Below are 14,478 nucleotides of genomic sequence, written 5' to 3'. Positions count from 1 at the left end.
ATCTGAATGCACTCACACAAAAGAACAGATGGTGAAAAGAATGGAAAAATATGAGCAGGGTCTTAGGGAGCTGAATGACCACATGAAACACAAGGAGTAGTTTGTAAAATTCTCAAATATATGGAGACTAAAGAACACACTCTTAGAAAACCAATGGGTCAAGGAATAAATTACAAGAGAAATTAGTAAATATCTCAAGGCAAATGACAGTGAAAACAAAACATATCAAAACTTATGGGATGCAGCAAAGGCGGTACTGAGAGGGCAATTTATTGCCCTAAATGCCTATATTAAAAGAGAAGAGAGAGCAAAAATTCATTCATGAATTAACTGTCCACCTGGAGGAACTAGCGACAGAAGAGCAAATTAACCCCAAAGCAAACAGAAGGAAAGAAATAACAAAGATTAGAGCAGAAATAAATGAAACTAACAACAGGAAAACAATAGAGAGAATCAACAAAACTAGAAGCTGGTTCTTTGAGAAAATCAACAAAATACATGGACCCCTAGGCCGGCTAACAAAAAAAAGAAAAAAAGAGAGTGGATGCAAATAAATGCCATCAGAAATCGGAAAGGTAGCATAACTACTGACTGTGCAGAAATAAAGGAGATAATTAGAAGATACTATGAGCAACTATATGCTAATAAACTGGACAACTTACATGAAACAGACAACTTCCTAGAAAAGCATAAACAGCCAACACTGACCCAAGAAGAAATAGATGACCTCAAGAGACCAATCACAAGCAAAGTGAGTCAGTCATCAAAAAGCTTCCCAAAAAGAAAAGCCCATGACCAGATGGCTTCACATGTGAATTCTACCAAACATTCAAGAAAGAATTAATAACAATCCTGTTCAAACTCTTTAAAAAATTGAAGAGGCAGGAAAGCTCTCTAACTCATTCTATGAAATTAACGTCACCCTAATACCAAATCAGAAAAAGATGCTACAAGAAAAGACAAGTATAGACCAATCTCTTTAATGAATATGTATACAAAAATCCTCCACAAAATACTTGCAAATCAAATCCAACAGCACATTAAAAGAATTGAACACCAAGACCAAGTGGGGTTTATTCCAGGTATGCAAGGCTGGTTCAACAAAAAATCAATTGATGTAATATACCGGATGAATAAATCAAAGCAAAATAACCACATGATCATCTCAAGCATGGTAGAAAAGGCATTTGACAAAATTCAACATCCTTTCTTGATGAAAACAATTCAAAGGATAGGAATAGAAGGGAATTTTCTCCATATGACAAAGGCAATATATGAAAAACCCACAGCTCACATCGTACTCAACGGGGAGATACTGAAAGCTTTCCCTCTGAGATCAGGAAAAAGACAGGGTGCCCACTGTCACCAGTGTCATTCAACATTGTGCTGGAAGTTCTAGCTAGAGCAATTAGGCAAGAAAAAGAAATAAAAGTCATCTAAATTGGAGAGGAAGAATTGAAACTTTCATCATTTACAGATGACATGATTCTATATGTAGAAAATCCAGAAAAATCTACAGCAAAGCCATTACAGCTAATTGATGAATGCAGCAAAGTGGCAGACTACAAGATCAACATGCAAAAATCTGTAGTGTTCTTATACACAAGTAATATGCAACAAGAGGAAAAAATTTTTTAAAAATCCATTTACAAGAGCAACCAAAAGAATCAAGTATTTAGGAATAAACTTAACAAAGGCCACATATGACCTACACAAAGAAAACTACAAGAAACTACTAAGAAATCAAACAGGACCTAAAGAAATGGGAGAATATACCATGTTCCTGGATTGGAAGACTAAATTTAATTAAGATGTCAACTCTGCCTAAACTGATTTATAGATTCAGTGCATTACCAAATAAAATCCCAACAACTAACTTTGCAGAAATAGAAAAACCAATAACCAAATTTATTTGGAAGGGCACAGTGCTCCAAATAGCCAAGAATATCTTGAGAAAAGGAATGAAGTGGGACTATGTAGCATATTACAAAGCTACAGTGGTCAAAACAGCATGGTACTGGCATAAGGACAGAGATACATACCAATGGAATTGAATTGAATGTTCAGAAATAGACTTTTGCATCGATGGACAACTGACCATTGATAAGGCAGTCAGGCCAAAGCAATTGGGACAGAGCAGCCTCTTCAATAAATGCTGCTTGGAGAACTGGATATCCATTTCCAAAGAATGAAAGAGGACTCCTACCTCACACCTTATACAAAATTAACTACAATTTGGATCAAAGACCTAAACATAAGCACTGAGACCATAGGACTCTTAGAAGAAAATGTAGGGCAATATCTTAAAGATCTTGTGATAGCTGGTGGGTTCCTAGACCTTATGCCCAAGCGCGAGCAACCAAAGAAAAAATAGACAAATGGGATCTCCTCAAAATCAAACATTTTTGTACATCAAAGGACTTTGTTAAAAAAGTAAAAAGGCAGCCTACACAATGGGAGACAATATTTGGAAACCACATATCAGATAAGGGTTTAATATCCCAAATGTATAAAACAATCCTACAACTCAACAACAGAAAGATAACCCAATTAAACAGTGGGCAAAAGACATGGACAGACACTTTTCTGAAGAGGAAATACAATGGCTGAAAAACATGAAAAAAATGCCTAACTTCACTGGCTATTAGGGAAATGGAAACAACAATGAGACATCATCTCACACCTACCAGAATGTCCATTATCCAAAAAAACAAGTACAAGTGATGGAGAGGATGTGGAGAAAGATGCACACTTATTCATTGTTGGTGGGAATGCAGAATGGTGCAAGCACTCTGGAAGACAGTGTGGAGGTTCCTCAGGAAGCTAAATATAGATATGCCTTGTGACTCAGCTATTCCATTGCTAGGTATATGCTCAAAGGAACTGCAAGTTAAGACACAAACGGACGTTTGTAAACTGATGTTTATCACGGCATTATTCATGATTGCCAAGTGATGGAAGCAGCCCAGATGTCCGTCAATGGATGACTAGATAAACAAATTGTGGTATATAGACATGATGAAATATTATGCAGCTGTAAGACAGAATTAAGACATGGAACTTATAATAACATGGATGAACCTTGAGGAAATTAAGTTGAGTGAAGTTAGCCTGAAGCAAGTGGACAAATACTGTATGATCTCACTAATATGAACTAACATTAATGAGCAAACTTTGGGAGTTAAAAGCTGATAACACAGGCTTCCAGGAAATAGAAGAAGGGTAGAGTTCAGGCATCTTATGCTGAAGGACTACAGAATGTTCTGCATGATTGATTGTATAGAGCCTGAAATAGCATAATACTGTGTGATGATAGCACAATATTTTAAGTACACTGAACAAAGATGTCTGTGAGTAAAGCTGAAAGAGGTGGGTTAGGGGAATGTGTGACACCAGAGGTAAAGATAGATGATAAATACTAGGACTGTATACCTTGTCAAAAAGTGGAGTGGCCAATGACTGTTACTAAATGTACAAATATAAAAATGTTTTCACATATGGGAGATCAAATGAATGTCAACCATGCAGAGTGTTGAAAAAAGGATGGTATTTGTGAAAAAGCATAATCAAAGCAAACTGGAGTCTATGGTGTACAGTAACATTGTATTATTCTTCCATTAAATGTAACAAAGGCAATATACCAAAGTTAAATGTGTATGAGAGGGAGATATAAGGGACAGATATATGATTTTTGGTCATGGTGTTATGTGTCCTTACTATTGTATTGTATGACATTTTATTTTTCTTTAATTTTTTTTTATTATTCACCAAAAAAAAAACTTTTTCATAGTAATTAGTTTGTTCAAGTACTGACTGTGGTGATAAATGTACAAATATATGATGATACCATGAACAGTTGTACACTGTGGATAATTGTATGTTATGTGAATATAACTCTCTAAAATTATAGGAAAAAAACATAAATGGGGGTTAAAACTGCTGGAGAAAACATGAAGAAAGTGATGTACCTGTTTATTGTTGATGAGGCAGAATGGTGCAGCCTTTCTGCAGGTCACTGTGGTGGTTCCAGAAGAATCTATGTGGAGGAGAGAAGGTCCTACAACCTCATTATGGGGCATGTACTTGGAAGATCTGAGAGCAGAGACATGAATAGACATTTTCACATTGGTGTTTATGGAGGCAGTATTCATGATTTGCAGTGGGGGGAGGTGGCCTAAGGGTACACCAACTGAGGAAAAGAGTGGTGAATTATGGTGTATGCATACAATGAATATTGACCAACTATAAAAAGGAGTGAAGTTGTAAGACACCCAACAAGATGAATGGATCCTGTAGACAGCATTTTGAGTGAAGTACACCAGAAACAAAGGCAAACACTATAATGCCTCACCAATATGGACTAAATACAATTCGTAAGCTCAGTATTGAATCTTAGAGCACAGCCTAACGGGAATGATTATTGTAATGGTCCCTAGATTGTGAGCTCTTACAGCAGTCAAATGTATTCCTGAATTGTAATGGCTATCTCTAAACTCTGAGATGTTGATCCCTTTGTATATAACCTGATTGGTCTCTGGAACATTGGGTGTCTGTGTGACAACTGAAACTCAGAGCTAGAGCTCGGCAGATATGAATGTCAGTATTAACACATACAGCAACTGTTTAAAAAAAAGCTGAAAAAGATCCCAGACTTCAGTTAGAGATATGAATGAAGCAGATCTGTTTAAGACAATGGCAAATCAGGCCAAAGGGTAAAGGTTGAAACTGTGTGTTAAAACTTCAAATTCCATATGAGACCAAGGGAAGAGATGTTTATTTGATGTAGATCTATATTTTCTAAACAATATAACTTCTATGGTCAGTTTGTTCAAACACCACAATTACATGGAACTTGGAAGTTATGTATAGGTTAGAGTGAAATAGGAACACATCCCAAAGTAATTTGTGTGGGGAATAAAAATATATATTCAGGGTCTTCCTGAGGACCTGGGGGAGCATGCGGAGGTGTTGGACTTCCTCACCTGGATTGTTGATGTTCTCGCAAACGTTGGGGACTGATGGCTTGAAATGTTAAGCCCTCTGTCTTGGGGCTTGCCCCTATGAAACTTGATACTGCAAAGGAGAGGCTAAACCTGCTTATAATGGTGCCTAAGTGTCTCCTCCTGAGTACCTCTTTGTTGCTCAGATGTGGCTCTCTCTTTCTAACTAAGCCACCTTAGCAGATGATCTCACTACCCTACCCCCCACCTTGAACCTGACTCCCAAGGATGTAAATCTCCCTGGCAATGCAAGATATGACTCCTGGGGATCATTCTGGACCTGGCATCATGGGATTGAGAACATCTTCTTGACCAAAAGTGGGATGCGAAATGAAACGAAATAAAGTTTCAGTGGCTGAGAGATTTCAAGTGGAGTCGAGATGTCACTCTGGTGGACATTCTTATGCACTATATAGATGACCCTCTTTAGGTTTTAATGTATTAGAATAGCTAGAAGTAAATACCTGAAACTATCAAACTCCAACCCAGTAGACTTGACTGTTAAAGATGAGTATATAACAATGTAGCTTACAAGGGGTGACAGTGTGATTGTGAAAACCAGATCACACTCGGCGCGTCGGCCTTGCCGAGCCGGCCGGCCGGCCTGGCTCCCCTCCCCGGCCCCGACGGGCTGGCGGGCTGCCCTGAGGAGGCGGGGAGGGGAGGACTGGGCCGGCCGGCGGGTGGGCGACGATGCCGAACTTCTGCGCTGCCCCCAACTGCACGCGGAAGAGCACGCAGTCCGACCTGGCCTTCTTCAGGTTTCCGCGGGACCCGGCCAGATGCCAGAAGTGGGTGGAGAATTGTAGGAGAGCAGACTTAGAAGATAAAACACCTGATCAGCTAAATAAACATTATCGGTTATGTGCCAAACACTTTGAGACCTCTATGATCTGTAGAACTAGTCCTTATAGGACAGTTCTTCGAGATAATGCTATACCAACAATATTTGATCTTACCAGTCATTTGAACAATCCACATAGTAGACACAGAAAACGAATAAAAGAATTGAGTGAAGATGAAATCAGGACATTGAAACAGAAAAAAATTGATGAAACTTCTGAACAGGAACAAAAACATAAAGAAACAAACAACAGCAGTGCTCAGAACCCAAATATAGAAGAAGGGGGTGAAGAACAGGATGAAGATATTTTACCTTTAACCCTTGAAGAAAAGGAAAACAAAGAATACCTAAAATCTTTATTTGAAATTTTGATTCTTATGGGAAAACAAAACATACCTTTGGATGGGCATGAGGCTGATGAACTCCCAGAAGGTCTCTTTACGCCTGATAACTTTCAAGCATTGCTGGAGTGCCGAATAAATTCTGGTGAAGAGGTTCTGAGAAAGCGCTTTGAGACAACAGCAGTTAACACGTTGTTCTGTTCGAAAACACAGCAGAAACAGATGCTAGAGATATGTGAGAGCTGCATTCGGGAGGAAACTCTCAGGGAAGTGAGAGACTCACACTTCTTTTCCATTATCACTGATGATGTGGTGGACATAGCAGGGGAAGAGCACCTGCCAGTGTTGGTGAGGTTTGTGGATGAATCACATAACCTGAGAGAGGAATTTGTGGGCTTCCTGCCTTATGAAGCTGATGCAGAAATTTTGGCTGTGAAATTTCACACTACAATAACTGAGAAGTGGGGGCTGAACATGGAGTACTGTCGTGGACAGGCTTACATTGTGTCCAGTGGATTTTCTTCCAAGATGAAAGTTGTTGCTTCGAGACTTCTAGAGAAATATCCCCAAGCTATCTATACACTCTGCTCTTCCTGTGCCTTAAATATGTGGTTAGCAAAATCGGTGCCTGTTACGGGAGTATCTGTTGCATTGGGAACGATTGAGGAAGTTTCTGCTTTTTTCCATCGATCACCACAACTACTTTTAGAACTTGACCGTGTAATTTCAGTCCTTTTTCAGAGTAATGAAGAAAGGGGTAATGAACTGAAGGAAATTTGCCATTCTCAATGGACAGGAAGGCATGATGCTTTTGAAATTTTAGTGGAACTCCTGCAAGCACTTGTTTTATGTTTAGATGGTATAAATAGTGACACAAATATTAGATGGAATAACTGCATAGCTGGCCGAGCATTTGTACTCTGTAGTGCAGTAACAGATTTTGATTTCATTGTTACCATTGTTGTTCTTAAGAATGTCCTATCTTTTACAAGAGCCTTTGGGAAAAATCTCCAGGGGCAAACCTCTGATGTCTTCTTTGCAGCCAGCAGCTTGACTGCAGTGCTACATTCACTAAATGAAGTGATGGAAAACATTGAAGTTTATCATGAATTTTGGTTTGAGGAAGCCACAAATTTGGCAACCAAACTTGATATTCACATGAAACTCCCTGGCAAATTCCGCAGAGCTCAGCAAGGTAACCTGGAGTCTCAGTTAACCTCTGAGAGTTACTATAAAGAAACCCTAAGTGTTCCAACAGTGGAGCACATTATTCAGGAACTTAAAGATATATTCTCAGAACAGCACCTCAAAGCTCTTAAATGCTTATCTCTGGTACCCTCTGTCATGGGACAGCTCAAATTCAATACGTCGGAGGAACACCATGCTGACATGTACAGAAGTGACTTACCCAATCCTGACACACTCTCAGCCGAGCTTCATTGTTGGAGAATCAAGTGGAAACACAGAGGGAAAGATATAGAGCTTCCATCCACCATTTATGAAGCCCTCCATCTGCCTGACATCAAGTTTTTTCCTAATGTTTATGCTTTGTTGAAGGTCTTATGCATTCTTCCTGTGATGAAGGTTGAGAATGAACGCTATGAAAATGGACGAAAGCGTCTCAAAGCATACCTGAGGAACACTTTGACAGACCAAAGGTCAAGTAACTTGGCTTTGCTTAACATAAATTTTGATATAAAACATGATCTGGATTTGATGGTGGACACATATATCAAACTCTATACAACTAAGTCAGAGCTTCCCACAGGTAATTCAGAAACCATTGAAAATACTTGAGACTTTTAAAATAGGTTTTCTCTTATATTTGGAGGAAGAGCTGTGAGGTGTATGTAGGCTGCTTAATCACTGACTATCTTTGCCTATAGGTCTCCCATTGAATACATTTGTTATTAATAATCTACCTATTTAAAGGGCCCCCATTTGAACTCTCATGCTTTGAAGACCTGTCTGTTCTTGCAGAAGGTAGCATTGAAAGTGCCACGTTTCATTTCTGTGTGCTCTCCATTAGTGGCACTATGGAATTATTTTAGTTAAGTCATTTTAGACACGACATTAATCATCACTGTGGCTCCAATTGTCAAGTTACCAGTCCAGTTATCAGTACTTTGAAGAAATAAATTTTGACGAGGTATGGAAGGAAGGAATGCATTTTGTAAAGTGTTACAATGAGGTTCACTATTGACCTTTAACTAGAAAGACTTTAAAGTATGTTGTTAAAATTTATGTTGGACAGTTAAGGGAATTACCAGAGAGTGAGAGAAACTGAGCTCGCCAAGCAAGGATTTCAGCGTAGATTTTGTCTTTATCAAATGAACCTAAAGGAACAAGTTACAGTTCGAATGCCTTTTTCTACATCTGGTTATTGCTGTTTACATTCCTTTATTGAGCCCATGCTTTCATAAGCTGTTTAGCAGGTATATGTTGAACATTTCTGTTTCATGGTCAAGATAGAATCAGAGGCCATGGATACTGACCACTGATTTGTCTGATTTCTTCTATCTATTTCCATGACTATGTCTACTGCCTCATCTTGATTATCAGCAGAACCTGGAAAGCCTACAAAAATAAGTGTTTTGTGGTTTATCTAGGAATAATACAGAAAATATTGCTATTATTTTTGGTGAAGAAAATCAATTTTGTACAGTTTATTTCAATCTAAATAAAATGTGAATTTTGATTAAAAAAAAAAAAAAAAAAAAAAAAAAAAAAAAAAAAAAAAACCAGATCACAGTCCCTTTATCCAGTGTATGGATGGATCAGTAGAAAAATGGGGACAAATACTAAATGAAAACTATGGTGGGATGGGGGGATGATTTGGGTGTTCTGTTTTCCTTAATTTTTTATTCTTATTGATTCCAGTGTAAATCAAATGTTCAAAAATAGATTGGGGTGATAAATGCATAACTATTATGATGGTACTGTGAACAGTTGATTGTAAACCTTGGATGATTTTATGGTATGTGAATATATCTCAATAAAACTGTATTTAGTTTAAAAAATAAAGCCTATTAATTTAAAAAATCACTTGATTACAAGCATATGTTCCTCAACTTTTTATTTGAAATACTGTCTGATAGGATAAGAAACATGGTCCTGGTTATAATTAGAGGCTCATCCTTCTCTTTTCTAAGCCTTAACTATAGCTGATTATCTGCAACAAGCTACCTGGTGAACTTTCTTTATCCCCTCAGGCAACAGGCAAGCCAATTGAACTTTGAAATGTTTTTCACTTCTTGTACCCAACTCTTGGTCCTTTCCAACTTTAGCCCGTATCATTGATAAAATGTGAATTTCTCTTTCAAAGAGCCAATTATGTTGTGCACATTCCAAGGTGGCATCTGTGCCCTCTTCTCTCACAGGGTTAAATTTCTGGAAGCAAACAATGGTTCACACTTATTTTTAATTTTTATAAAATATGTGCAGGTTAAAGAATTGACTGTTCAGCAAAAAAAAAAACCATTAATGCATATAGATAAAAATGAACAATGTAGTTCTTCGACATACTCATCTCCTCTTGCCCCTACAAACTCATCTTTAGCGCTGCATTTTGCCATTAAATGCAGAAATTGAATGGCTCCTGGCCCATTAAATGTGTGTGGAAGTGAATTTTCATGTGTACAGACTTTCCCATGAAAATTTCCCATGTGTCATGATTTTTCCCTGTACAATCTGTGCAGTAGGCCTCAGCAAGACAGTCACAATATGAGTTACATGTTAAGTGTGGAAGTGCTTCGAAGGAGAAGGTGGGTGGAGTCCACAATCACGTTTACAAGGAATTCAGTAAAGGAGTGTCACCTGATCCAGGAATGCCTGCCTTGAATACTTACATGAAAGAAAGAAAAATTTGTGTTAACATCAAGTTATCCTTAGCTTTGACTTATCTTTTCCAGCAGCTGCCATTACTGTAAACAGACAAGGGAATTAACAAGTTATAATAAATTATGGGTTTTTTTAAAGAAAATACTTTATTAATCAACATTTGCCATGAAAAGTGAAATACCAAAATGTAGAACCAACAATGGTTTTTAAACTTCTTTGAAGTCTATAAGTGAATATTTTAAATCATAAAGTTGCATATTTAAGGAAAATGGATCACGTTATAATCTTAAAATTATTTCTTGTAACACATTAATGCATTATATTATTAAAGTTATTACATGATTTTGGTTTCTGCTATTTTTCAGTTGGCTCATAAATATGCGTTGAGATTGCTTTCATGGGCTTGCAATTGATATCTTATATCCTTTTATGCTTGGCAGCTATATTCTTTTTTTAAAAAAAATAAATTCAAACTTACAGGACAGTTGCAAAAATAATACAAAACCCCATACACAGAACTCCAGCCTACTCCATCCCCCCTGCACCAATACCCAGATCTACCAACTTTAATATTTTGTCACTTTACCATTTCTTTCTTTCCCTCCCTCCCTATCATCCATCATCTAGTGCTCTGTCTTCTGAACATATGAGAGCAAGTTCACACATCCTTGAACAAATAATATAATTCACATATACAATTCCTATGAACAAGAATATTCATTTATGTAATCATATTAAGTGTAGTTAAGAAATTTAACATTGATATAAAGCTTACATTCTATATATATATTTTTTTATGTCCCAATTGTGTCCTTTTGAGTCTTTTCTCCTCTATTCTTAGATATCAAGGATCATCTGTGGCATTTAATTGTCATTATCTATTTAGACTGTCTTTTGTTTTCAATTGTGGAAACATATACAGCATAAATCTTACCATTCCAACCCCTCCCAAGCATTCCATTTAGTGAGATTAATCATATTCACAATGTTGCAATGCCATCAACTTCCCACCATCCATTACTAGACATTTCCCTTCACCTCACACAGAAACCCTACACTCATTTTTTAACTCCCCATTGCCCCTTCCCCCACTTCTCTTAACCCATACTCTACTTTTCATCTCTATGATCATATTCTCTGATACTTTCTTTGTGTTTACCGTGGGGCTTAAATTTAACATCCTAAATCTATAACAATCTTGTTTTCTTTGATACCAACTTAACTTCAATAGGACACATAAACTATGTTCCTATACTCCATCATTCCCCCACCTTTATGTAGTTCTTGTCAAAAATTACATATTTTACATTCAATCCAAAACCACTGATTTATCATTATACTTTATGTATTTTAGATCCTGTAGGAAGTAAATAGTGGAGTTACAAATCAAAAATACAGTAGTAGTGGTATTTATATTCACCAGGTGATCTTTATTGGAAATCTTTATTTCTTCATGTGGTTTCAGTCAATTGTTTAGTGTCCCTTCCTTTCAGCCTGCACAGTTCTCTTTAGCATTTCTTATAGGACTGATCTACTGGTGATGAAGTCCCTCAGCTTTTGATTATCTGGGAATGTTTTCATCTCCCCTTATTTTTAACCTCCAGGTGTTTGTGAATTTTCTAAGTCTCTGATGGTTATTGACTTCTAATTCCATTCCACTATGGTCAGAGAATGTGCTTTGAATAATTTCAATTTTTTAAAAATATATTGAGGCTTGGTTTATGTCCCAGCATATGGTCTATTCTGGAGAAAGTCCCGTGAGCACTAGAGAAGAATGTGTATCCTGGTGATTTGTGATGTAATGTTCTATATATGTCTGTTAAATCCAATTCATTTATCAGATTGTTTAGGTTATCAGTTTCCTTATTGGTCTTCTGTCTGGTTGATCTATCTATAGGAGAGAGTGATGTGTTGAAGTCTCCCACAATTATTTTGGAACTATCCATTGCTTCCTTTAGTTTTGCCTGTGTTTGTCTCATGTATTTTGTGGCACCATGATTGGGTGCATAAACATTTATGATTGTTATTTCTTGTTGAATTGCCCCTTTTATTAGTATGTAGTGGCCTTCTTTGACTCTCATAACATCCTTGCATTTAAAGTCTATTTTATCTGAGATTAATATTGCTACTCCTGCTTTCTTTTGGCTGTAGCTTGCATGAATTATTTTTTACATCCTTTCACTTTCAATTTCTTTATGTCCCTGTATCTATGAAGAGTCTCTTGTATGCAACATATTGATGGTTCATATTTTTTGATCCATTCTTCCAACCTATATCTTTTAATTGAGGAGTTGAATCCATTTACATTCAACATTATTACTGTGAAGGCATTTCTTGAATCAGCCATCCTATCCTTTGGTCTATGTTTGTCAGATATATTTTTCCCTCTCTCTCATATTGTCCTTTAATGGACCAATATTGTATCTCTTTAGTACTGAACCTTTCTCTATATCTCTCTTTCCTTTCTTTGTTTCTCTGTCAGTAGGCCTCCCTTTAGTATATGAAGTAGGGTTCATCTTCTGTTAGCAAACTCTCTCAGCATCTGTTTGTCTGTGAGAAATTTAAGCTCTCCCTCAAATTTGAAGGAGAGTTTTGCTGGATAAAGTATTCTTGGTTGGAAATTTTTCTGTCTCACAATTTTAAATAAGTCATGCCACTGCGTTCTTGCCTCCATGGTGGCCGCTGAGTAGTCACTACTTAGTCTTATGTTCTTTCCTTTGTATGTGGTGAGTTGCTTTTCTCTTGCTGCTTTCAGAACTTTCTTCTTCTCTTCAGTATTTGACAGTCTTCTCAGAATATGTCTTGGAGTGGGTTTATTTGGATTCTATTTGGAGTTCTCTGGGCATTTATGCTTTGTGTATTTATATTGTGTAGAAGTTTTGGGAAGTTTTCACCAACAATTTCTTTGAATACTCTTTCTAGACCTTAACCCTTCTCTTCCCCTTCTGGGACACCAATGAGTCTTATATTTGGACATTTTATTTTATCTAGCATATCCCTGAGGTTCATTTTGATTTTTTCAATTTTTTTCCAAATTCTTTCTTTTGTTCTTTCATTTTCCATTCTGCGGTCCTTGAGGTCGCTGATTTTTTGTTCAGCTTTGTAGAGTCTTGTACTATGAGTATGCAGAATCTTTTTAATTTGGTCAGCAGTTTCTTTTATTGCCATACGATCATCTATTTTTTTATTTTCTCTTGCAGTTTCTTCTTTATGCTCTTCTAGGGTCTTCAGGTCCTTTATATCCTGTGCCATGTTCTTCTTCATGTCCTTTATATCCTCTGCCATGTTCTCATTGTTTGTCTTTAGTTATTTGATTAATTGCTCCAAGTACTGTGTCTCCTCTGATCTTTTGATTTGGGTGTTTGGGTTTGGGTTATACATATCGTCTGTTTTTTTCATATGCTTTAAAGTTTTCTGTTGTTTTTTGGCCTGCTGGCATTTGCTTTATTTGATAGGGTTCTTTTAGGATCTGTAGAATTATTCAAAAGCTAATCTCTAATTTTTCAGATCTACAGCTTGTTGGTGTACATTTTAACTAGCCAGCAGATGGCGACCACGAGTCACCTCTTCCCCTCAAGTCAGTTCTCCCCAACTTTGTCTTTGTGGTGTGTGGGGTCTGATTCTTGTGGATTCCAATTGGTGCACCAAGTTTGGCTGTGTTGTTGGTGCTGTCTTCCATGAATGTGAGGCATGTGTTTGAGCAGTTAGGTAGGGAGGGCAGCTTTAATAATCAAACCTCCCAGGTGTTCCTGGAGATTTAAGGCTGTTGCAAGAGTCTAACCTTCATTTCAGTCTTTCCACAGATTGTCTCTGCTGCTGACCCACAAGTCCTTGGTATTGGCGTATGGACCCTGGGATTTCCAAGTGGGTCCCTCTTCCAAGCTGTGCCCTTTTAGGGACTCTGCTGAGGGAAGGTTGTGCTATGTCAAAAGTGCGCACTGTCCCTCAAGGGAAGTTCTGGGTCACCGAGCCATGTAGGTTCATTCCCAGCCTGCTGTAAGGATGGCTGAATGGGTTGTGTTAATTTCCCCCTTTTCGCACAGCTCTGCCTTCCCAGCTCCAGGACAATTAGCTGTGGGTGTGCAAAAGACTATTGTCCACACCTGATATTGTGGTGTGTGTGTGTGTTGCTGAAACACATCCTGTCAGACAGGGTTTTTGGGCGTGGCTCTGGGCTGTGGTACCTGCACTGGGCAGGAGCATTCCCTGCCCACTGGGAAGATGGCTGCATGGGTGTGTTTTTTTTCCCCTTTTGGTTCACCTCTGCCTTCCTCACTCTGAGACAATTAGCAGCAGGTGTGTGAAAGGCTTTTTTCCACACCAGATATTGAGGCATTCACACAGCCCATTCCTGCCACGCTTCACTGTGCAGTTCTTGCTGCCGTATCTGCAGCTGCTTTTGGGTTTTTTAAAAAAGAACTAGTCCACCTCCAAATGCCAACCCACAGTTTCC

At 37.8% G+C, this 14,478-nt stretch overlaps 1 protein-coding gene across 1 annotated transcript; it reads left to right on the top strand.

Moving 5' to 3' along the window:
* Nucleotides 1–5,574: 5,574 nt before the first annotated feature.
* On the top strand, nt 5,575–8,866 carry LOC119517026 (52 kDa repressor of the inhibitor of the protein kinase-like). The gene has a single exon (XM_037813494.1). It carries the CDS (start codon nt 5,694–5,696, stop codon nt 7,980–7,982), a length of 2,289 nt encoding a protein of 762 aa, XP_037669422.1. The 5' UTR covers nt 5,575–5,693; the 3' UTR covers nt 7,983–8,866.
* The last annotated feature ends 5,612 nt before the right edge of the window (nt 8,867–14,478 follow it).

Source organism: Choloepus didactylus, chromosome 21 (assembly GCF_015220235.1).
Source record: "Choloepus didactylus isolate mChoDid1 chromosome 21, mChoDid1.pri, whole genome shotgun sequence".
Taxonomy (NCBI): Eukaryota; Metazoa; Chordata; class Mammalia; order Pilosa; family Megalonychidae; genus Choloepus; species Choloepus didactylus.
Note: the sequence above shows the minus strand (reverse complement) of the source record. Positions and strands in the feature narration are given on the sequence as shown.

Coding starts and splice junctions, on each gene's coding strand:
- LOC119517026 (XM_037813494.1), top strand. CDS start 5,694: ATGCCGAACTTCTGCGCTGCCCCCAACTGCACGCGGAAGAGCACGCAG.